At 42.1% G+C, this 26,582-nt stretch overlaps 1 protein-coding gene across 1 annotated transcript in view; it reads right to left on the bottom strand.

Moving 5' to 3' along the window:
* LOC149468210 (putative ATP-dependent RNA helicase DDX60) overlaps positions 1–26,582 on the bottom strand; it is a 258,721-nt gene that overhangs the window by 150,793 nt on the left and 81,346 nt on the right. Inside the window, exons 13-19 of the mRNA XM_089670346.1 lie at positions 26,044–26,296; positions 20,759–20,925; positions 18,809–18,958; positions 17,281–17,430; positions 16,340–16,459; positions 4,074–4,169; positions 3,383–3,498 (exon numbers count right to left, since the gene is read on the bottom strand). Coding sequence (XP_089526472.1) covers positions 3,383–3,498; positions 4,074–4,169; positions 16,340–16,459; positions 17,281–17,430; positions 18,809–18,958; positions 20,759–20,925; positions 26,044–26,296 — 1,052 coding nt within the window. The remainder of the gene's footprint in view (positions 1–3,382; positions 3,499–4,073; positions 4,170–16,339; positions 16,460–17,280; positions 17,431–18,808; positions 18,959–20,758; positions 20,926–26,043; positions 26,297–26,582) is intronic.

Genomic DNA, 26,582 nt, shown 5'->3' with positions numbered 1-26,582 from the left:
CGTGTGAACAAGGTATTAATGAATTAAAGTATTTGTTCACCAATGCCAGAAGTCTGACAAGCAAAATAGGTGAGTTAGAAGCTTTGGTGCATGAAGAGAGAACTATGATTTAATTGGTATTGCTGAATCTTGACTTCATTTTTCACATGACTGGGCCATTAATATGGTTATGTTCTCTTTCGGAGAGACAGGGTAAATAGGAAAGGTGGTGGTGTCTGTCTCTATGTGAGAAGTGATCTCAGAGCGAGTGTGAAAGAGAACCTAGTAGATGGAGAGTGTGATGAAGCTGAATGTATTTTGGGTGGAACTGCACATGGGGGTGCGTACTACAAAGGTAATCATTGGAGTTTGTCATAGGCTTCCCAGTGTTAATGAGGAGGTGGAGACTCAGCTCCTTGCACAGATCGAAAGGGCTGCAAGGGTTGGGGCAGTGATAATAATGGGGAGTTTAAACTATCCGGAAATTGACTGGAGTAATAATACTGCAGGAACAATTAAAGGGCAAAAATGTTTAAACCTGCTACAGGACCATTCTATGGTACAGTTCACAGAGCTCCCTACTAGGAATGATGCTCTGCTGGACCTGGTAATCTCAAACCATGCAGAATTTATTATGAATGTCTATATAAAAGAACATCTGGGTAGCAGCGACCATAACATGATTTAATTTATTGTTAGCTGTAAACAGCGAGCACATACAGGAAAAATAAAAATGCTCAATTTTAAGAGAGCTAATTTTCCAACACTGAGAGCTGCTCTCCATGACTTAGACTGGGAGGGAATATCGGCATCGATGAAGACAACACAGAAATGGGAGTTCTTCAAAATGACTGTATGTGAACACAATCCAAAATATATTCCCATGGACAACAAGTTTAACAGGCTAAAAATCAAACACAGTTCCCCACACACAGCTAATGTGTAAGGTGAAGTCTACGGGCTTGGAAAATCCGTATGTAAATGGATAGAAAACTGGCTAAAAGATCATATTCAAAGAGTAGTGGTTAATGATTCATACTCTGCATGGTCTAGGGTTGTAAGTGGTGTACCCCAAGGTTCAGTGTTGGGATCCTTATTTTTTAATATATTTATTAACAATATAGGGTCTGGGATTAAAAATCACATTTCAGTCTTTGCAGATGACACCAAGCTGTGCAGTGGAATAACGTCCTTACAGGATGTCTTCAATTTCCAAGCCAACCCTAATGCACTGTTTAATTGGGCAACTATGTGGCAAATGAGGTTTAATGTTGATAAATGTAAGGTTATGCACTTGGGGGCTAAGAATATGCATGCATCATACATACTAGGGGGAGTACAACTGGGGGAATCAATGGTGGAGAAGGATCTGGGAGTTCTAGTAGATCACAAGCTTAATAATGGCATGCAATGCCAAGCTGCAGTTTCTAAAGCAAGCAAAATCCTCTCTTGTATTAACAGAGGTGTAGACTCCAGAGAGAGAGATATCATATTACTCCTGTACAAATCATTAGTAATACCTCATCTGGAATATGCAGTTCAGTTTTGTGCCCCAATTCACAAAAAGAACACTGGGGAACTGGAGAAAATACAGAGAAGGGTAACCAAACTGATAAGAAGCATGGAGGAGCTCAGCTATGAGGAGAGATTAGAGGAACTGAATTTATTCTCTATTGAGAAGAGGAGATTAAGGGGGGATATGATCAACATGTATAATGCATAAGGGGGGATATGATCAACATGTATAAATACATCAGTGGTTCATATAGTGAACTTGGGGTAGAGCTATTCACCCTGAGGTCATCACAGAGGACAATGGGGCACTCTTTATGTCTGGAGGAAAAGAAATTTAATCTCCAAACATGGAAAGGTTTCTTCACAGTGAGAGCTGTGAAAATGTGGAATAGACTCCCTCAAGAGTTGGTTCTGGCCAGCTCAGTGGACTGATTTATAAAAGGCCTGGATTCTTCCTTAGATACACAGAATATAACTGGATACTAACATTTATAGGTAAAGTTGATCCAGGGAATATCCAATTGCCTCTCGGGGGATCAGGAAGGAATTTTTTTCCGTGCAGAAGCAAATTGGATCGTGCTTTGCTGGGGTTTTTTTTGCCTTCCTCTGGATCAACTGTGGGTATAGGATTATAACTTTTTTTTTTAATGTTTGAACTCGATGGACTTTTGTCTTTTTTCAGCCAGACTAACTGTGTAACTAACTATGTAACTAAGAGAAGTCAGCCAGACAGAGTTGTACACAGGAACACAGGCAAGAAGGCACTGGAGACCATAGATCATGCAAGGGCAAGGAGTAAATGAGCCAAACTGCTAAAATTGCAAAAAGGGCTGGCTATAGGCTGGACTAATGAGGCAGGTATTGGTATCCAGGTGAGTCACTGTGGAGACAACAAGTAGCTGGTAATTAACTGACAGCTGAGCAGCTTCTGAGCACTGAAAGAAAAGAGCTGCTCGTTAAGTAGCAGGAGCTCAGCCCTGACAATTTCATGGTGTATTTATATATGCCTGGAGTTCAGCCTTAAAGGTGAAGGAGGGCCAAAGCTCCTGTAGGTCACAGGAGCTTTGTTCTGCACTCCTGTGACCCATTTTTAACCAACAGTCTGCTGACGTCACTAAAGCCAGTCCAGGCTCTGGATCGATCCTGACTATTGTCGGGATCCACCCAGATGCCTGGACCGGCAGCTGGCTCAGCCTCTCAGTGAGCTGCTGGGAGACTCTCCCACCCGCTCCACAGCCCGGCACTCTAGTGAGCATTGGAGTGGCAGAGCAGAGAGCCGATAAATAACAGTCACCAGCTCTTTGCTCACTGAAGACCGAGACGTGAGTGATTGGTGTTCTTTGATCGCTGAGTTCTTGAGGTAGAGGTGGTGCGGAGCAGCTGCAGCTGGAATCAGTACTGCAGCCATCTAGGTAAGTATGATTTTTTTCTTATTTTCAATTCCAGAACTTTGCTGTTAACATGTATTGTCACGTATAAATGTACCTTAGCCCAGCTATTTCTACATTTCGAGTATTTGAACCCGTACAGTACATAATCGGTAATCCATTTATGTCATAATTTTAAACAACACTAAACAGAGAATGCCAATCGATAGACAGAGGCACACTCCTATACACCGTAGCTAAAGGTATCCATCGCGTGTCCAGCCATGTGCATGTACTTTAATACCTCCTCTGTTATAAGCGATGTTGAAAACACAGTTCCAGTGTCTACTATTGCATAAACACAGTCAATATTGTTATATATATTTTGACATGTCTGTAAAGGTCATTCATATAAAATTAAGCTTTACTTAGGCATGTGTGAGATCACATGCCTCAATCAGAGATCATAGACCACAGAGTTTGTATTTATAATAGACTATTTTTATACTGTATATACTTACTCAGTGAGGTGCTCTGGGTTGCTAATTGTGGCAGATAAAGCCAAGAATGGACAACGAATCATGACTAGTAGGTGCTCCCAGACTTCAGCTCCAATCTCTCCTCCCAAGCAGTGTACCTTGCATTGTAAATATATTTCCAGACTTAAGAAAGTTAGATCACAACACTTATAAACACAAACTTATAAAAATCAAAGGACAGATTCACTAAACAGTAACAGTTCTTTAGGCTGGTGAACCATTGACTGACTGAATTATTTCTTGTACAAGACATTGCTCTCCTTGTAGTGATCCTGATACAGGTTGGGATTCTATCACTGCAGGCACACAACAGCTGTCCCTAGAGCAGCACACCTCGTCTAGGACCATCTCTTTTACCTAAAAATGTTTTCTTGTTTTACTCCTCCTAACCTAGTATTAAATATTGTGACAATGAGTATATAAACATACTGTATATTTCTACAGATGTTGGGAACAATTGTGTGGCTGGTAATACAGGAAAATATCTCTCTTTCACTTGGCTGTCTATAGGCACGGGTCTACGGTGCCTAAACAAAAATACAGCCTGGCCTTGGTGTCACATTTAAGTTGCATTCCTGCAGACTCTGCATTGCCACTGTGTGATACATTAAACTCCATAATATTGTTTTTGTTCACCACATACATTATTTATGTAATCAATAATACTGCATACCTCATCAAATATTAAATATTTGATTTTTTTCACCCAATCCTGTCGATGAGGAGATAACACAAGAATTTCCAAACACTGTGGAACAGTCACCAGCACCTGTATAAAAACACATGTACAGAGTAATGATTCCATGTGTAAATACCACTATGATGCCATAAATAAAAATTACATCTTTTCTTATCTTATCCATTCTAGTGGGCTCTCCTGACAGCAATACCTAACTTAACACTGCATTTAAAGTGTCAGCTCAGTATCTGCTTTCTAAGATTAATAGGTCTACATCCTCACAGGTGTGGGATGTTTACCTCCCTTGCCCCAAGTGTGTGTGTGTGTGTGCCCCTCCCCACCTAGCTTATATGTGAGTGAAATCACTGTGGGAGGGCTTTAATGCTTAAGGACCACCCTATATTAGATATACTGCTACAGGGAAGCCCCTGTGCGCAAAATCACACACATATATATATATATATATATACACACGTCATTTTGCATCTCCATGTAGGGGGCGCACACAAGCCACACGCACACCCTACCCGCGCTGCCATTCGCGGCCGTGGGTGTCAATCACCGGGTCCCGGCCGGTGATTATCGGTGATCACGGACAGGGAAGAGGGCTGCATTGTTTACCAACAGTCCTCCTCCCTGTCAGTTTGTGCACACTGCTCTGAATGGCTGTGCACAGCCATCCAGAGCAGTGTGCTTACAGTTAAGAACACACCCCTCCGCCCACTAATAAAACACTCCCATCGCACAGTTAACCCTTTGATTGCCCCTCATGTTAACCCCTTCCTGCCCGGTGCCATTAGTATAGTGTCAGTGCTTTTTTTAGCACTGATCACTGTATTGGTGTCACTGATCGTCGCCATAAGTCACTGATCGCCGCCATAATTAGTATTAAAAAAAAAAAATTCAAGTGTCTATACCGCCATTTGTAAATGATATAATTTTCACATAAACCAATTAATTTACACATATAGGGATTTTTTTTAGCAACGACATGGAGCAGAATACATTTTGGCCTAAATTTAGGATGAAATTTGATTTTTTAAAATTTTTTTACTGGACATGTTTAAAAGCAAAAAGTCTAAAATATTGTTTTTTTCTCAAAATTGTCAGTCTTTTTTTTTATAGTGCAAAAAATCCCCAAAAAAACAGGCGATCAAATACCACCAAAAGAAAGCTCAATTTGTGGGGAAAAAAAGGATGTACATTTCATTTGGGTGCAGTGTTGCATGACTGTGCAACTGTCAGTTAAAGTAATGCAGCGCCGTAACAAAAACTGCTTCTTTAACCTCTTACTTACCGCCCTATAGCAGAAATACTGCAACAGGGCAACACCGGTCATGTATATATACGTGATTCGCACTCCTGTGGTTTTCATGCCCCTCCCAGATAGCCTCAGATTGCCTGTCAGTACACCAGTAATCACATTTGACCCCTTGATTGCCAGGAACACGCTCATACATAATAAACCTCCATTGCTGTTAGCGCTTGCTGGTACATTTTGATGACTCTAATATGCAGCAGAGTGTCAGTACTAGTGCCGGTCTACCTTTTGGTGAACTAGCGAGCACCAGCGGCCTAGTACATCCTGACCTTTCACATAACAGCACTGCAGTATCCCTTGGTGACGTGGCAAGTCCCATAAGTGCAGTACAAGCTGGTGCAGTGGCGAGCACAAGTAATGTCCCGCACCCACCAAGAATTCGCACACAGGCCCGTAGAGTCCTTCCGAATGTGCTTGCAAATCCCGATTGGCAGCCCACAAATTCTGCAGCACCCGAACTTCCCCCATTCACTGCCCAACCCTGAATTCAGGTGGAAACAGCAAATTTAATTACTGTCCTTGATTTTTTGGAGCTGTTTTTCACGGTATGCATTGATTGTGGATCAAAGCAATTTATATGCACAACAATTTATCATCACCAACCCAAATTCAAACCTTTCCAAACTATACACATGGAAACCCATTACGGTTTCTGAATTAAAAAAATTTTTGGGCCTAACCCTTAACATGGGTATTACTAAAAAAATTAATTGTGGTTGTATTGGTCCACAGACCCAATTCATCATATCCCATGTTCTCTGCTGCCATGGCAGGCATAGATATGAGAGTATAATGTGTTTTATGCATTTCAACAAGAACACACTCTGTTGTCTTTGGTGTGACCCTGAATTTGACCGGCTCCACAAAATTCAGTCTTTTACAAGCAGTGGGAGATGATGCCCTCCCCCGCTGCCTTCCATGGCCTTCTTGAGCAGTCCTGTGCCATCGGGGGAACCTGAGAATGCAGCCGGTGTTTCTGCCAGCTGACCATAGAGCTGATTGGAGATGGAATGGTGCCACCATCTCTACAGTCTAAGAAATGGGAAGCTACGAGCGTTTCATCACTTTAGTTTCGCAGGATGTAAACAGCGCCATTTGTAAATTGGGAAAGCATCTGATCACACCGATCTTGGTGAGATTAGATAATGTAAGGGCAGGGGAGATATCTAGAGTCTGATAGACCCCAGATTTCTCAAAAAAGAATATATGACAATGCCCATTGAAGTTATAAGGGATATTTGCATTCCCTCTGATAGCATTGAAAGTGATAAAAAAAGGCAAGGGACAGTGTAAAATGAATTTAGAAAATCAAAATAAGTTAAAAAAAAAAGCTCCCTCGATCACCCCCCCCCCCCCGCACACGCAGCATTGACCCAATGCCGATATGTACACAGTGCTTGCACCATGCATGTGAGATATCGCTGCGAACGTCAGATCAAGGGCAGTAATTCTAGCACTAGACCTCCTCTGTACGTATAAAATGGTAGCTTGTAAAGGCTTTTAAAGTGTTGCCTATGGATATTAAAAATGTATGCAGTTTGTTGCCATTGCACGGGGAATGTGCAGTTTTAATGCATGCCGTGTTTGGTATCTATTTACTCGGCATACCATCATCTTTTATATGTTACCAAATAATTGGCCAATATATTGTGTTTTTGTGCATTAAAAGTTAAAAAAGTGTATTTTGTCAAAAATTTGCGTTTGAAAAATCGATACGTGAGTACTATGTGACATAGAAAACTGCAGCACCCACCATTTTATTCACTAGGGTCTTTGCTTTAAAAAATATATAATGTTTGGGGGTTCAAAGTAATTTGCTAGTAAAAAATACAGATTTTTTTCATGTGAACAAAAAGTGTCAGAAAAGGTTTGGTGTTCAGGTGGTTAGAAGAGTGAATGATGTGTGGCATACACTTCTAATGCTGGGCATAAAATGCCCCCACCCCCCAAAACATCCCCTTTTTGGAAAGTAGACACCCCAAACTATTTTCTGAGAGGCATATTGAGTCAATAGAAGAATTTATTTTTTTACCGCAAGTTTTTGGAAAATGACAAAACAATTATGGTTTTTTTTACACAAAATTGTCACTTAAATGATTTATTGCTCACACATGCCATGGGTATATGTGGAATTACTCCCCAAAATACATTCTGCTACTTCTCCTGAGTATGGGGGTACCACATGTGAGATACTTTTTGGTAGTCTAGCCAGGTACAGAACCCCAAAATCCAATAAGCACCTTCAGGCTTTTAAAGGGTTTTATTTCCACATTATACTTCCTGACTACCTATCACAGTTTCGAAGGCCCTGAAATGCCAGGATAGCACCAAACCCCCCCAAATTACCCCTTTTTGGAAAGTAGACACCCCAAAGAATTTGATAAGAAGCATGGTGAGTATTTTGCAGATCACGTTTTTTGCCACAAGTTTTTGGAAAATGAATTTATATTTCAAAACCTTGTGAGAAAAAATTAGAACTGCAAAATACTCACCGTGTCTCTTTTTAATTTCCTTGGGGTGTCTAATTTCCAAAAAGGGGTCATTTTAGGGGGGGGTGCTATCCTGGCATTTCAGGGCCTCCAAAACTGTGATAGGTAGTGAGGAAGTGAAATGAGGAAGTTATGCACCTTCAGGCTTTCAAAGTGGTCATTGGATTTCAGGCTCCTGTATGTGGCTAGGCTCCCAAAATGTCTCACACATGCGGTATCCCCATACTCGGTAGAAGTAGCAGAATGTATTTTGGGGTGTAATTCCACATATACCCATGGCTTGTGTGAGCAATATTTAATTTGAATGACCACTTTGTGTACAAAAAAAGTTTTTGTCATTTTCTAAAAACTTGTGGAAAAAAATAAATCTTCCATGGACTCAATGGGGTTTATTTACTAAAGCTGGAGAGTCCAAAATCAGACTCCCTTCTGCATAGAAACCAATCAGCTTCTAACCTCAGCTTGTTCAATGAAGCTTTGGCAATGAAACCTGGAAGCTGATTGGTTTCTATGCAGAAGGGAGTCTGATTTTGGATTCTCCAGCTTTAGTAAATAAACCCCAATATGCCTCTCAGCAGATAGCTTAGGGTGTCTACTTTCCAAAAAGGGGTCGTTTTGTGGGTGTTTGTACTGTCCTGGTATTTTAGCACCTCAAGAAAGGATGTGCAGTCAGAAAGTAAAAGCTGTGTAAATTCCATTATCTATACCATAGTTTGTAGATACTATAACTTTTACACAAAGCTATCAATATACACTTATTGGGATTTTGACCAAAAACATGTAACAGAATACATTTTGGCCTAAATTTATGCCAAAATTTTAGTTTTTTGGATATTTTTTATGAAACAAATAAAATATCGGGGTGTTTTTCAAAAATTTTGGTCTTTTTTTGTTTATAGTATGAAAAATAAAAAGAGCACAGGTGACCAAACACCACAGAAAGAAAGCTCTATTTGTGTAAAAAAAGGACGTAACATTTGTTTGGGTACAGCATTGCATGACCGCGCAATTATCAGTTGAAATAGTGCAGCATCGAATAGTAAAAAGGGGCCTGGTCATTAAGGGGGGTAAGTCCTCAGGATGGCAAGTGGCTAAAGGGGGCTGAGCACCTTGTGTCAATACCTGCTGTATCAAACATTATTCTGGTCCAGAGCCATCTAGTGGTAAAGTAGCTAACTGCACCTGCCTACAGGTTGGCTGCTGCATAGTGTACAAATCTTCCCCCCACTGCTGCCAGGTGTCCTTCACAGCACTGACCTTCTTCTGGTGCTGTTGGGATTAGCATCAGCTACTTTGAATGTGAAAGAGTTGCATTGCTCACATGCTCCTTCCCCCAGCCTTGTCCATTCACGAAACTCATACAATTATTTCCCAGAATGCAATGCATTCTATAAAAGGAGCAGATGAATGACAAGATCTGCCGTCTCCAATCACAGAACACTTTGCACGCTGGGAAACAACAGTATGAGTTATTTGAATGGAGGCCGGCAAAAGAGAAGAGCGAGCAACACCACCCATCTTTCACACTCGCAGCGGCTTTCTGTAGTGCCAGAAGATCAGTGCTGTGGAGAAGACACGGTGGCAGTGGCGAGAAGATTTCTAGACTATGTAGCAACTCGTCAGACATGGGACATAGTTCATTAGAGGTTACTCAGGTTACTTATGCATATGGTGCTGCATAGAAAAAAAAAAAACTTAACTAAATTTCAGCTTTAATTGTATTGCAGCTAATAATCTATAAATGAAATCACACCTTTTCCTACCTATCTAGAAAGGCAATACCAAATTAAATTTTAAGCCATAATTCAATTTTAGATATGTTTTTCAATGTAATAAGGAAAAAAAATATTTACTAAAATGCTATAAAGTTTCATTTTTAAATATGCAAGCTTTCAAATATGACATTAAAATTCACTTATTTAAAAAGTTTCAAAATTCTAATGCAATCCTGAACAATTTTTACCAACTACCCCCCTAACTGTCTTTTAACCTAATCTAATAGGCAAAGCTGTGTAGTATCTATCTATCTATCTATCTATCTGCTAGCCAAGGCTCCCTTCAACTGCTAAGACATGCAGTAGATTGAATAGTGACAGTAGTAACCATGGTAGCTCCTAAGAGTTAAATGTGTGTTCAGGCAAATCCAAAAAAAGAGTGGCATTTGGGTATTTCTCACCTTCTTCCTTTGGGAGGAGGGTGAGAAATACCACTGACTACCAATGCTTTTCAGAGGAGAGGGCAGAAATACCACTGACCACCAATTATATTTTTTGAACACAAATACAATAGACCTCCAATGCTTTTTGCGGGAAGGGAAGGGAAACACCACTGACCAATAATGCTCTTCAAGGGGGATGAGGATTAAGGGGGAAAAACACCACTGACCAACAATGCTTTTTGGGAAGGGGGGGGACACTGCTGACCACCAATGCATTTCAAGAAAGGCTGGGGGGGACAACCACTGACCTAACTTCATAACTGTCCTGGATTTCATGGGACTGTCCAAGGATTTTAGCAAAATTTCAGCATTCAACAGATGCAGGCTGTGCCCCAGGCTCAAGTGCTTGTTCCAGCACTCAACTCCACACCTATACACATACTTCTGGGTGGAGTGATCCCCTGCCCAATAGTATAAGCATTGGTGTGGCAGTGGTGTGGGACACAGCAAAAGGGATGGGGGGTGTAAATACCACTGAATGCCAGTGCTTTTCAGGGAATGGAGAATACCACTGGAAAGCAATGCTTTTCAGAGGGGGAGAAGTGAGAAACACCACTGAACAACAATTATTTTAAGGGGGAAGAAAAACCTCTGACCACCAATGCTTTTCAATGGAAGGAAACACCACTGATCACCAATGATTTCAAGAGGGGTTGGGGGGAAACACCACTGACCAGCAATGCTTTTCAAGGGAGGAGGGAGAAACATCAATGACCATCAATGTTTTTTAGAATCAGGGGAGAGGGGGGAAATATACCATTGAACACCGATGCTTTTCAAAGGGGAGGGGAGGGAAACAACAATGACCATCAGTACTTTTCTAGGGTGGATAAAGGGGAAAACTATTGTCCACAATGCTTTTCAGGGGAGAGAGAGGAACACCACCAGAGGGAGGACCACCTGCCTGATAGCATAAGCATAGTTCTGGTAGTTGAATTACTGTAGCAGAGCAAGAAACAGGTAAGTGTACTTAGTGTCTCCCACTGAACACCACTGGAAACCAATGCTTTTCAGGAGGAGTGAGGAGAAATACCACTCACCACTAATGCTTTTCAGGGCTGGAGATGGAAGAAATATTACTGGCCAGCAGTGCTTTTTGGGGGAAGGGAAGTACTACTTTTCATGTGGGGAGAAATTCCACTGACCACCGATGCTTTTCAGGGGCAGGGGAAGAACACCTTTGACCACCAATGTATTTCAAGGGGAGAGGAAACAACATGACCAAACAATACTTTTTAAGGATGAGAGGAGAAATACCACTGACCACCAATGCTTTTATAGGGAGGGAAAAATATAAATGATCACTGTAGCAATCATGCACACAGAGATGGACGCAGTCATCCATTTTGCTCCAATCCCCTCCATTTTCTATCTCTCTCTCCCAAATCAGATTCCTCCGATATCCCCCCTCCCTCTCTGCTGAGTGACATGGTCTAGATGACAGAGATCACAGGCAGCGTCATGGCTATAAACCTTACTAGCTGGTGCCCCTATGTCTGTGAGACTCTTGCTGGAGAAGGGATCGTAAAACCATAAACCAGCCCACACAGAGCTTCAAAGTCATTCCAGACTTACATTTGAAAACTCCCTTTTTCATATAATTTTATATCTTCAAATAGGAAATAATTAAACAAACATGGAGCACATATTCGGATGGCTCACTTTAATACAAATCATCTTGTATATTACACCCCTTATCTGACATACACAGGAGAGCAGAAAATTATATCTCCTTAACCATTCAAGCGGGTATGTCATATTTCATATCTAACCGTTCAGCAGATGATTCTGGGTATTAATCTACTCGTGGATAGAATGTCATATGTACCTAGGAAAAGTTATTGGCCATAGTATAATTTGTGAAGGCTTTGGACATGAGCTCCCCGCCTACACAACCCCCTCCCCAAATGAGACGATTGGTTCTCTGCTTCAGGGAGATACCCTGTGGAGTTCCTAGAAAAAGCTAAGTTAAACTGAGTTGAAGTTGAATTTCTCCCTTTTAACATCAGAACTAACGTTGGGAGATAAGGCATCCTTTTGACTCTGAAACCTGATCTGCTTAAAACCAAGGCTGACGGCAAGTACTTTAACCCTCTAAACTTCTTTCTGTTATCACTTTGCTGTGCTATTGTTTTCTGTATATTTATATATATATATTGGCTACATATTTTTCTGTAAATATTTTTATTGCACCCTTTTGACCTTTTAGTAATAAATCTTACTTTCTGAAAGTGTTGAACTGTTTCTAAAGCTCTTTAATGCAAACTAAGCACCCCTGCCTCTGAAGAGTGCTACTGTGTGTGTTTTAAACTTCGGTATATCGCTGCCTACAGTGACAGTGGTATACCGACGCTTATGCAAACATCATAGTGTTATTGCTGATATTGCCGAGTTTCCTCTTTCTCTGTAAAAAAGGAGGTGGTGGCAGTGTGAAGGGTTAATTGCATAATTAACCTGACCCAGTAACAATCGCTCCCAGGCTGCCGGCACACAGGCTGTGGTCCATTAGCTGGAAAATCTTTGTGCAGGGTGCAGCTGGGCGTGGCATTGTTATGCACGTGACAGTGCGGTTTTAGATTGGCTAGTCCTTCAGTCACGAGTTTGGTGAGAAGGGCTGGGGTCTGTGTCAGGGCAGGAACGATGGAATGGGCAGTGTTATGATCCACCAGGTGGTGCCTCAGGCTGCCAACTGACGGACCTACCCAGAGCGTGGGGTCTAAGCCCGGGCTGTGCTTTCACCAGGGCCCCTGATGGTGGGGATGACTTGTAACAGTCCCGGGCCAGGTCACGACCTCTGAGCAGGCCCACCAGTGGCTGAGGAAGCCTCCGGGGACGTATGCAGGTACTGGGAGAGCCAGATGTGAAGAGGATGGTGGGCCTAGCAGGGTGGTAACGGATCGTAGTCACGTGGGGGTCAGCGGGGTACCGAATCGGCGGGCAAAGAGTAGTCAGGTCACACGCAGGATCAGCAGGGTAGTCAGTCCGTAGAATGGTCAGGCAAGCCAGGGGTCAGAATAGGAGAAGGCAGAGTAGTCAGGGCAATCCGGGTCAATCACAGGAGAAGGCAGCGTAGTCAGGGCAATCCGGGTCAATCACAGGAGAAGGCAGCGTAGTCAGGGTCAATCAGGGTCACTAGAACGGGTACAGGAACTCAGGATCACAGATAGACCTTGCGGCAATCTGTGACAGTGCAGGGCATCTTTAAATAGTGCGCCCTGCACTGTCATTGGCCGGCTAGGACGCGCCCCCGGCTGTCATTGGACGCCTGAGGCGCGCCCGCGGCTCCTACTGCGCATGCGCGGCATCCTGTCAGCCGCGGCTCGCCGGGACCTAGTGCCTGTGTCCCGGCGTGATCTGCCGCCACTGCGCATGCGCGGGGGAAGACGCCGCGATCCCTGATTCCGGAGCCGCGATCCCTGACAGGCAGGCAGGCCTATGGTAAGATCACGCAGCGACTGATGACAGCCACTACCCACAGACCAGAGTCCCTCAGGGTGCGGAGTCTAAGCCCCAGGCTACCCTTCACCAGGGCCCCTGATGCTGGGGATGGACTTGACGCAGCCTGAGACCAGGTCGCGGCCCCCGAGTAACCCCAGGTGCGGTAACGACTGCCACCAATGGCGTACAGCTGGTGGGAGCTAGATGGGAACACATGTAGCGTAGTCAGACAGGCCGGGTCAATAACAACAGAGCAGACAGTACAAGACGGTAGGCAAAGAATACTCAGGTCACGGGCCGGGTTCAGCAACGGGAGGTTAGGTAAAGGGTTAAAGCAGCGAATAGTCTTGTCCAAGCCGAGTCGGTTACCAGGAGAGCAACGAGAACAGAACAAGAGAGTCAGGGATGCGGGTGTGACCAGAAGTGTGTGGACTGACACAGGGAAAAGTAGGCTTCAGATATAGTAAATAATATAATTTATTGAGACTAACAATACAAATATAAACGCAGTGCACCAAACCCCAAGCTAACACAAATACATACAACAAGATGAAACAAACCCAAACCTAAACTGATATAGATACACAGGTACATACACATATAGAGCACAACGTAGTCAGGCAGGCCAGGTCGATAACTATCGGGCAGGTAGGTACAGGAGGAGCAGGCGGAGAGAATGGTCAGGGTCACAAGCCAGGGATCAAACAGGAGAAGTCAGCAGAGGTCAGGATCAGGCAGGGTCGGCAACAAGTCAGGCAGGAACAGGAACAGGAATGCAGGTACAAGATACAGGGGCCCATGGAAAAACACACACCAAGGCACAGACTGCAGGTCTGGCCATCCCTTAAATACACCACCTGCAATCAGCCCCAGGTGATGGCTAATTGCCGAAGTGAACCTCTGGTTGTTGAGAGCACCCGCTGGCCAGCCCTGGTACTGCAGCCCACAAGGCAGGTGAGTCCCACCACTATTGGCAAGTCCATTCCTGACAAAGAGCTTGCGACAAGGGAACATACAGGACATGAATGCAGAGAGTACTTGCAGACAGCAGGCTTAAATGTGATCAACCACATCCTTCTGAGGAGGAGCCGCAGAAGCCTGAAGGCATAAAGGTTCCCACCATGCTTTGCAGAAACCTAAGATGGATGCCAGCACATGGAGATGCACAAACTCTGAGGAAAGGTAGGACCTTGACAGTCTGACGCCACGATGATCGTCACAACTACCAATGTTTTTTAAGGCGGGAGGAGAAATACCAATGATAACAAATGCTTTTCAGGGGGGAGAGAGGAGGAATACCACTGACCACTAATGCTTTTGGGGGTGAGAGGTTGGATATATACCATTGACCAGCAATGCTTTTCAGAGGGGGAATACCATTGACCACAGCAAAATCATGTATCCCTCTGACTAGTTCTAAAGGATGTTGGTTTCCAAGCAGGTTGTCATTGGTGATCACCAGAAAGGGCCAAATATTATGGGGTTTCATTTTCTCTCAGAAAGCAGAAAACTTCTTTAACATTAATTCAATGTGTGCATTTTATATAAATATTCTTCTAATTTAAGGTACTGGCAATATGACAAATTCAGCTTGTGTTTTGTTCTGCAATATTATTACATTTTTTGTTGTATTAAAGTAGACTGAGTATTTCTCTTTCAGTGTGTGTAGGCAGGTTGCAGGCTGCTTTTTGGATCCAGCCTACCCTTCTGTAATATAAATAAAGAGGAAGGCTGGGTTCTGGAGCTTTGACCCAAGCAGGAAACAAATGATATGAGTGCTGAAAAGGTGGACTGCTGTGCCTTGCAGTCTGTTTGAGGCACTGGTAGTCCAGAGATGGATCAGCTTCTGGAGAGCACCAAACATGGACCTCATGGAGATATGCCTGGGCAACCTGCTAGAGATAGTCAGGGACATTCTAAGATCACTGTTCATGTTGGGCTGTACTGTAAACATTGCATCAACTGTTCTAAGCCTGGTCTGAAGTTCTTTAAAAGGGTGCATGATGGTTTCCAGGCATATTAAAGGACTAGGGTCAATAAAGCACATATGGAGTATGAAGCAAAGGCACTACCAAAAGTCTACCCAGCAAGTCAAGCAGCAGGAATAATGCAGTTGCTATGGGTAACCAAGGACTATTGTACATTGCAGGTAGTCATTAAGCGTGGTACCTGGTATAAGTGAAGGGGCCTCCTGTAGCAAAGGAGTTGGTGATCTAGCTCCCTTCCCTTGGTTTCCAGAAGCAACCAAGAGGTGTTATGGTGACCCATATCCTGGTCACATGGTACAGCAAGAAAGGAGTTAACAAGGGCACGCATGATGTCCATGCTAAGTGCACAGCAGGACCCCATTCTGTCACCGGGAGTGTGGTGGCAGAGGTATGCTGGCCTGGTGGAGAAGACACTGGCTCAGCGCTGTCCCTCCTAAATGTAATATACATCAAGATAAGGTGTGTAGTGACACGGGATAGCATTTTGCAAAGGAACTCTGTACTTTTAGTACTGCACACAGTGGAGGTGGTTCATCTCTAACTTGGGAACTGCCTTTTGAGGCTTACATGACCGCAGTACCCCCCTGGTCCTGGGCAATGATGAGTGCATTAACAGCGAAAGGTACCCCACGTGCAGATTAATGGGTAAATCTCCTTAGCAGGAGCACAGACACCAATAAAAATATGATAAAAGCTCTAAACCTTACCTATTTCATCCAAAGCTAAGGAAAACAAGTTTTACCTTTTCATTAGAAATCAGTTAATTTATGTTAAATCAGTTATAAGCAGGAATGAACAATACACACCTGACAATTTAATGCATCAGTGCGATAATCCCTTGTGAAAACTCCACATAATACCATTCCAGTTGGTAGATCTTTGTCGAACATACTTTTTACAGTGGCTACAACCTGATTTACAAGAGCCTATTATATAGAAAGGAACAGTTATTTAGGATTATGCAACCTCTAGTCTAAAGTCTATAGATATTAGACATAAACAAGATCTATAAACATGTAAATACAAAAGAGTGGAATATGATTTGCAGAATGTTAAGGTTATGGATTCTAAAGCTGGCCATAGATGATATATTTTTTTTTCTCAGTCAGCAAGATGAAAAAAAAACCAAAACAGATTCCTCCATTCACACAAACAAGGTGGATGGAGCAATCCCATATGTTGGGATGTTGTATTCTGACAGGAGGACTTAGTGCTGGTTCACACTGATGAGGTGCAAATCTGATGCAGTGTGATTTCTGCTGTGACAGGTGCAAATTGAATGCGATTTTGGAGGGGACAGGGCATAGCAGGAGATGAAATTCGCACCACACCCACACTAAACTTGCACAGGACCCTTTTTTGGACCGAATCGAATTTGCACCACATACATATGTGAACAGCCTGCATTGGAAATAATGCTTTTGTAGATAACGTGCGAATCTATGCTTTCCAGATCGCATTTGATCCACATAGATTTCGCATCAATGTGAACCGGCACTTAACGCTGTCAGAATACACTGAGCAGAAGCTGCAGCCAATTGGCAAATCGACAAACGGTTTTCAGCTTGTCCGTTTGACAGAAGTCGATCTAACGATGGACTTCTGTCAAACAGAGAGGACCACAAACAGATCGCAATTCGGCCGGTCCCTGCTGAACTGGACGAATTTGAATCTATCTATGGTCAGCTTAAGTTTTTTGGTTTTACATTAAATATTATTCAAGGCTCTCCAAAGGACATTACCTTACCTTGGTAGGAGCAACATAAACCACAACTGAGTCATTGCTTTGTTTTAGCACCTTCTCCATGCAATAGTAAGAGGCGTAGGTTTTTCCGGAAGAGGTGGGAGCCACTATCACTGCAGATTCATTATTGTCCACCACATCAAGGAGTTCCCTCTGACAGCAGACACAAATATTCATTATAAAGGTCATGTATGTATTGTAATACAGTAAAATATGCTCCACAATAAATTAATTTACTGAATTCCATCACTCATTTGTAGTCTTTATTGTAGATATGTTATTTATTTTTCTCTGCAATGCAATATCTTGTACATCATTCAAGCGCCATATATTCAATTTATCTACTAATGCACCTTTGTAAAATCTCAGATTACTGCACCTCTGAATCCTTCATGAAATGCAGTTTTCATATCACCTAAAGTGCCAGTGCAAAGTATCTTGACTTGACCTGGTAGCAGCCTTATGTAACACCCAGAACAACAGCATTGGAAAAGAAACCCCCTGTTAGCAATAGATAACCTGGGAGTGTGCAAGTGACAAGTTATTTTGTCTATATGTAATTAGGTCATCAACCTGGCTGTGCTATGTAAGACCAGGTTCACATATGCACGGGTCCGGTTTATGTGCGATTTGTAAAAAGAGTTTGGTGCAATTTTGTTCAGCAGTTCAGGTGTGAAATTTTAAAGTGTATGACACTGGAACACCTGAACAGGAGTGAAAATTGTATCTGAATTTTTAGGCTTTCTTTCCTTTATTTTCACCTGGTGATCTGGTCAATAATGCTGGCCATAGACGGGTCAAAAATCGGCCGATTTTTCAGCCGAAAAAAAAAACGTCCCATTTTCTCACTGTTAGTGGGGTAATTGGCTGGCCGTTTTTCGGGTTTTTTGCACATTTTTTTTAACGGTCATGTTGGAAAATTTGCGGCCGATTTTGACGATTGGCCGATTTTCCCGGCAATGATGGGCAAATCGGCCGATCGCATGAGCCGTGACCTGCAAGGGACAGAAGTTATGGGGTGAGCTTCATGATTTTGTTGGGCGATTTTTTTTACCATTGGTGGTAACGTCAGCCGACCGAACGACCGATTTTTCGTTTTTTTTTCTTTCAAAATCGACCAATTTTCGACCCGTCTATGGCCTGCATAAGTCTTTTGTTTTCGACAGAACAAGCTGTCTTACAGCTGTAGCAGTTAGAGAGTTAAGTCAAACCATTTAACACTGTCAGGGGTGCTTACAATGATCAGCTTTTATTTATGTAAAACCTGAAAAGCTGAATAAAGAAAACTAATGCAGCCATCATATCTAAGAAATGATAAGCTGGTTTTGGATTTAATAACACTTTAAAGTTTGCAAGGGTTTTAGAACATTTTCCATGCTACCATTACTGGTTGAGGTTCAAGTGTTATATCACTGTTTCTGATGTTGGTCATGGCATCTTTTGAGCTGATGCCTGTTTGTTTTATGAAAATATAGGTGCTGTTTTTGTGTAGTTGTGTATATTGCTTTTAACCTTGAAGTTCATTTGTTACCTGCCATGTATCTGGTATGAAATGCTGCACTCTCAGGTCAGGGTCTTTCCTCACATCTCTCTGCAAGTATGGTCCCATGTATTTCAACTGAAAACGAGCCGAACCAACTCCAAGTCCATAACTATGTTTTTTACCTTCTTTGCTTGGTACCTGTAAAGTTGTTTGCATGTTTTGTAGTATTTAATAGTCTGCTAATCGAAGTGAGTCACTTTATCAAGATTTAGATGATAAAAGCAAATCTTTAAATGTGTTATTAGCCTGATATACAATGCATTCGTATAACCACACAGCACAACAAACCCTCTTAAATGCCCCTTGCATATCGATGCCTAAACACGCAGCATTTTTAAGCATTCAGGCATTTTTTTTTTACTGATCTAAATGCGGGCCACTGTTTTTAATGGGCACATACATTTGTGATTCAAATAAATCAGTAAAAAAGAAAACTACAAAACTGTATGTTGTTGGACAGTATTTTACGTTCATACATGCATACAAACACGCATGCTTTATGACACAACCCAAGAATAGCTAAAAGAACTTTTACGTGCACGCACACACACACAAAAACACAAGACAACTCGTTAAATAAAGCAAAGTTAGTGTCATAATGTTTAAAATGTGCTGCTGTAGCATTTGCCAGAAAGTTTGCAGCCCCAATAAGCCCTATGTTAGTAAAACAAGACAATTTGCAGTCGTATCATTGCATGAATAAAACATTTTCTTAGAACATAGGTGCAGGAACTCAACCACGACCCCCAAAAACCCCCTCCCCCCACACACACCCTCCAAACCACATCAAATACTGGGTGTGGTCAAATTTCACTAACAGTGGGAGGGTCTTAAAGGAGCATTAAATACCAGGAGTGCATTACGTATATAGTGCAGAGTTCAGGGGTGCACTGCATACAGAGTATAGAGTACAGGGGTGCGCTATACACTCAGTGCAGAGTTCAGTATTCTTCCACAGCTGTTTACCTCTGCATCTCTCATCTACATCTCACTTTCACTCCTCTTCAGCTCAGACTTCTGCACACAACCCCCCCCCCCTCCTCCATTGCCTCCATCCTCCTTTCCCCCTTAAAAGGTCCACCATGTCACCTAGCCAGCTCCAGTACCTCCACACACACTGTATGTATGTCCACCTCTCTCACTTGAAGGGAGGTCATCCAGTGGGGGTGTTAGCATCCAAACTGCACCCCGGGCACCTGCATCTCTCTTGTCCCTGTCATGCACTCAATGGGATCTGCTCAGGAGATCAGATCCACTGAGAGATGAGCTATCACTTAAACACAAAAGCCAAAAATTAGGTGCAGGAACTCCCCATTCTGAGTAACTTCTTGTCTCCGCCCCCCCCATACTCACATCCCAGTACTGCTCCTTTTAGAGAATACAGAGCCATGTATCATTTCATGGTGCTGATTAATTTGTATGAAATGTGTTAACAACAAGAAAAGCAGAAAATAGATCTATTGCAGCCAGCAACAATAGACACCCCCCCCCCAACAACAAGATTCCTCCAGCAATAATGGACCCCCAAAACAAAATACCACCCCAGCAACAACAAACCCCAGCAGCTACAACAGATCTCCCAAAATGATACATCCCAACAGTAGATCCCTTCCAGCAACAATTGACTCCCATCAACAATAGATCCCACGCCAGCAACAATAGACCTCCACAGCAACAATAGACCACCACACAAACATAGATCCTCCAGCAGCCAGCAATAAATCCTACAGCACCCCTTGCCATTGAGGAGTGGAAACAGATCTACCAGCAGCCAGCAACACACATTGCTATTACATACATTCAGTAGTGGAGGTGCCGGAACTGTGTTCCCGCTGAAAAAAGCCCTGTGTTGTCTTATTCAACTTAGATCCAGGCATCCAGCATTTTACTTGATTCAGAAGTGTTTTGAATCACCATAAGAAAATAAACCACCAATACCTCAGTATCCTTCAATGAACAGGACAGGTTCTGAAAACCCAGTTGGCTAAGATAAGTAGCTATCCTGTGTTTATCTACCCCTTGTAAACGATCTTTGTAATTAGCCATGATAGACTGTATAGTCTTCATAATTTCCACTGCAATATTCATATCTCTCTTATCTTCAGCTGTAACAAAGAAACAAGAATATTATACATATAAAGGTAGTCTAATCTCAAGGACCTGTATATATATATATATATATATTTAAAGATATATAAATAAACAAAGACAACTGCCCAGGTCACAGTTAGCATAGTTAGAGCAGACCTCCAGTCTCCTGTGAAAAAAATAAAAGGCAGCAGGTACAAAAACTGTAGCTGCTGACTTTTAAAAAACAGCCACTTACCTATCTCTTGATTTAGCGGTGTACTCACCACAGCCTGGTTCACCAGCCATACTCTGTCCCTGCCATCAGCATCTTAAGTGTGGGCATCCAGCTGTGACAGCTTTTGGATTCACAGCCAGGTGCCCACTGTGCGTGCGTTAGCAGCCCTGCGCATTTTGAATGGTCCTGCAGTCTTCTGAAACCTGTCATGTGTCCCAGAAGACTGCCGGGGTTGGTAGGGGATTGGGGGGGGCCTTCCGTTTCTGATCACCTAGGTGGTCGGAGCAGAAGTGAAAGCAGGCACCTGTCAAAATCGGGTACCCGCCTCACTCCCTCTTTCCAAAGGTGCCGATTCTTAAAAGGGAGTGGGGGACACGCCCTTATAGCGGAACGTCCCCTTTTGGGTGGAGCTCTGCTTCAATTGCATAACTAATTTGCATACATAAATATTTTTACTTTTTTCTGTAATCAGAGAGTTGCAGATTTCTGCACTGTACTGCAGCTCACCTGAAGGCTGCATTCTTATGTGAACATGGTACACATAAAACAGTTGTTTTCTGAGTGCCCTTGCAGATACCTGTATTTTTCTAGTGCAGAAAAATACAGGGCTTAGCACAATCCAGGAGCAAGCCCCAAAGGTTACAGTAAGGTGGGTGTGCTAGAAGAAACCGTAAAATCCTGCACTGGAAAAAGTTTAAAATTTTGAACAAACAGAATGGCTCTTTGTTTAAAATGAGGCCAAAGAAAAATGTCCACCTAACTGTCTATCTTCCCACTTGCTGCTTATTATTTAATACAGGAACCTACTGTATATCAATTTACACAGCATTTTACATATAATGTATAGTCACATTACTCCCTAGCCTGCATGAAATGTACAATCTAAGGTCCCTAACTCACATACTAGGACCAATTTTGACAGTTACCTACCAGCATGTTTTTAGAGTGTGGGCGGAAACTAGAGTACCTGGAGGAAACTCACACAAGCACAGGGAGAACATACAAACTTCATGCAGTTAGTGCTGTGGTTGGGATTCGAACCATTGACCCTAGTGCTGCCAACCATATCAATCAACCATAACATTATAATCACTTACAGGTAGAACAAATAACATTGATTAACTAATTGCAATGGCATCTGAAAGTGGGTGGGATATATTAGGCAGCAAGTGAACATGTTGTCCTTGAAGTTGATGTGTTGAAAGTAAAAAAAAAAAAATAGGCAACTGTAAGGATTTGAGCAACTTTGACATGGGCCCAATTGTAATGGCTGGACAACTGGGTCAGAGCATCTTCAAAACTGCCGCTTTTCTTCGCTGTTCGTCAGCACCTACCAAACATGGTCCCAAGAAGGAAAATCAGTGAAACAGCAACAGGGTCATGGGGACCAAGGCTCATTGATGTACAGTTAGGTCCATATATATTTGGACACAGGCCTGATTTTCATACTTTTGGCTCTGTATGCCACCAGAATAAATTAAAATGAAACAATCCAAATTAATTTGAAGTGCAGACTTTCAGCTTTAGTTCAAGGGTTTGAACATAAATATCAAGTACAAATTTTAGGAACTGCAACTATTTTTATACACAGTCCTTCCATTTTCAGGGGCTCAAATGTAATTGGACAAATAAATATAATCATAAATAAAATGTTCATTTTTAATATTTTGTTGAGAATCCTTTACTGGCAATGACTGCCTGAAGTCTGGAACCCATGGACATTACTAAAAACTGGGTTTCCTCCTTTCTGATGCTTTGCCAGGCTCTAACTGCAGCTGTCTTCAGTTGTTCTTTGTTTGTGGGTCTTTCTGCTTTTGGTTTTGCCTTCAGCAAGTGAAATGCATGCTCAATTGGGTTGAGATAAGGTGATTGACTCGGCTATTGCAGGATATTCCACTTATTTTCCTTCAAAAGCTCCTGGGTTGCTTTTGCAGTGTGTTTTGGATCACTGTCCATCTGTACTGTGAAGTGCCATCCAATCAACTTTGTTGCATTTGGCTCAATCTGGGCTGACAGTATATCTCTAAACACTGCAGAATTCATCTGGCAGCTTCTGTCACATCGTCAATAAAAACCAACGACCCAGTGCCACTGGAATCCATGCATGCCCATGCCATCACACTACCTCCACCATGTTTTACAGATGACGTTGTGTGCTCATGAGCATGAGCTGTTCCAAGCCTTCTCCACACTTTTTTCTTCCAGTCATTCTGGTACAGTTTAATCTTAGCTTCATCCGTCCAAAGAATGCTTTTCTAGAACTGGTCTGGCTTTTTTAGTTTTTTTGTGTCTAAAACAAAGTCTAATCTGGCATTTCTATTCTTCAGGCTTATGCACCTTGTGGTGAACCATCTGTACTTGCTCTCGTGAAGTCTTCTCTTGATTGTAGACTTTGACAATGATACGCCCACTTCCTGCAGAGTGTCCTTCACTTGTCTGGATGTTTTGAATGGGTTTTTCTAGAGAAGATCCTGCGATTATCCACCACTGTTGTCTTCTGTGGACGTCCATGCCTTTTTATGTTGCTGAGCTCACCAGTGTGTTTTTTTCCTCAGAATGTACCAAACTGTTGATTTGGCCACTCCTAATGTTGCTGATATCTCTCTGATGGATTTCTTTTGTTTTTGAAGCCTTACAATGGCCTGTTTCACTTGCATGGACAGCTCCTTTGAGCGCAGGATGTAGGCTCACAGCAATAGATTCCAAATGCAAATACCACACTTAGAATCAACTCCAGACCTTTCACCTGCTTAATTGATGAAGAAATAATGAAGTAGTAGCCCATACCTGGCCATGAAACAGCTTTTAATTCAATTGTCCAATTACTTTTGGTCACTTGAAAAAGGAGGGATGGCTACTCTTAAAAGCTGTAATTCCTAAACCCTTCCTCCAATTTGGATGTACATACCCTCAAATTGAACCTGAGAGTGTACACTTTCAGCCCATATCCATTTTATAACTATAGCTTGAATATGTTTTGGTAAATACCTGAAAAAAAACTAAAATTGTGCCTGTGTCAAAATATAAATGGAGCTAACTGTAGGTGGGGAGAGAAAGCTGGGTTGTGAATTTCCAATCCAATAGAGGAAATACTGTGGCTCAAATTGATGAACAAGTTAATTCTGGTTCTAATAGAAAGGTGCCATAACACACAGTGCATCACAGTATGCTCTGTATGGGACTGCGTATTTGCAGACTGGTCAGGGTACCCATGCTGATCAATGTCCACAGTCATAAATGCCTGCAGGTCGCCACTGGGCATGTAAGCATCAGAAATGGACTGGAGACGCATTTCCGGTTCCTGTCCGACTCCATCTTGGTACACCCTTATCCCCTAGTACACCCATAGCACATGGGAAACCGCAGAAGTGTACTGGATGTAACGTGAGTGTCCATTTGTTTGGCGTTTTATCTTATCTATTAAACGGTATTGCACTATTGGAGGTCTTCTTTGTTTATTCCTCCATATACATCCATTATGCCTGAGTCCTATTGCGTGGAGTGCTAAATTAGAGATACGCCAGCCCTTGAGTGGAACCCTGGTGGAGCCAGAGGAGCCAGTGGAGCCAGGTTATGAGATTCCTCCAGGTGTGGGATATATAACGAGCTTTTGCCCCTAGGGGTCGAGGCTAGGAGATGAGGAGGCACTCTAGCTATCTAAGGATAGTCACAATAGTGTCACCAAGAGCACTTATCTTATTTTGGAATGAAGAAGTGAAGCACTTTGTGTTATATTGGGCACATTCATAATTTGCACAAATTTATTATCACCATATTGTGGACTGCATTTTATTTATTTATTTGTATTGTGTTTTGAGCACTTGCCACTTTGATATACATAGAGTGGTGGGTATCACTCTTTTCCTTCACTGCATTAGTCTGGTTAGCCACAAGGTTGGCAGATCAGGCATTTGTCTTTGCACTTTACAGATTGCTTTATTTATTATATTTATGTTAAGCACGTATCACTTTGATTATTATTGATTGCTTGTCATATCACAGTTGTTCACTAGATTGTGGTTTTATTGGATATTTCATATTAATCACCGGAGTGTTTTATTTTATTTCAATTAGTATTATTTATTTATTTATTTTCTATTCCACATTGCACATGTTTTTAAGATCATATGGATTTTGTTTTTAGTAAAATATTAATTTACCTATAGTTTGTTACAGTATATATAAAGCATTTATTTATTTATATTGCACTTTGGACATCTACATTTGCTTAGCGCTTCACCATTTGTTGGTTATTTTGATGTATCCTGTGGTATAGGGAATAGGTGATAGCAGCTGGCACGGTGATTAGGGGTTTGTAAAGTGTGGAGCGCAGGAGGATTTCTCTATTTTTTGCTATTATAGATACCACAACATACCTTCAGGAAATAGTTGTGCATCAACAGGTAAGGCTGTTTTGGCAGCAAAAGGGCGACTTACTCAATATTAGATAAGTGGTCATAATGTTATGGTGGGTGGTCAAAATGTTATGACTGATATGTGTACACATTTTCTGTTCATTTTCCTGTCCCTTTTGCATACCCCATTCGGCCCTGCATGTGTTCCTCCCACATTGCAGTGCTGGGTGCTTGAAAAGCCCACCACTTTTATGCAGGGGCAGGGGAAAAGATTTGTTAGATTCATTCAAGCTTAAACCATGTCGGCTTGGAGCCTACATACAGATTATTTTTTGCTTTTCATCTGGGAACAAATGAAATAAAGAGGAAAGTGAGACAGTACAGAAAGCACAAGCATCTGAGAATGCATAGCCATAGACATATAAATTATTTATTTATGCCCCTACAGCCTTCATTCAGAAATGCTGGTTTAAATTATGGACTACTAATCATGTAATATTATTGTCAGTTTTGTATATTTTATCAATTACTTTACAGTAAATACTATACCATATAATACGTACACACAGTTTTGTAGTGTTCAATCCATATTTCAAAACACATGGTTAGTGCATCTAACTGTGCACGATATCTGACTGTATGTGTCTGCAAAGAATTCATAGATTTTTCCAACTGTGATATTCCAGAGCTAAAATTTCCCCCGAGTTGTTTTTTTAAAGATGATGTCAAGTTGTTCCATTTCTCTTGCTCTTTGTTTTCTTTAATGATTTCTCTTTTTCTTAGGTTCTCTTCTTTTATTTGGTCCTTTTTTTTCATCTGAGATAAAAGAATGGGTGAATTCATCAGTCGTTAATCAAATACTGGCATATTATATTTTGCAGAGAGTCTGGCTCTTGAGTTCCCTCCTCATCATATAAACAAACATTTTAAAATGTATAAAAACATTGACAGTGTCAGTAGGGCAATGACTGGTGTCAGTAGAGCAGTGGGCATGTCAGTAGGTTAGAGGTTGGTGCTAGTATGAGAGTGGATAATGAGAGTGGATAGTGTCAGTCAGTGGAGCAGTGGACGTGTCAGTAGGGCAGAGGTTAGTTTCAGTAGG

The sequence above is a fragment of the Staurois parvus genome, unplaced genomic scaffold (assembly GCF_062004578.1).
Source record: "Staurois parvus isolate SC_StPar_1 unplaced genomic scaffold, SC_StPar_1.0 ptg000090l, whole genome shotgun sequence".
Taxonomy (NCBI): Eukaryota; Metazoa; Chordata; class Amphibia; order Anura; family Ranidae; genus Staurois; species Staurois parvus.
Note: the sequence above shows the minus strand (reverse complement) of the source record. Positions and strands in the feature narration are given on the sequence as shown.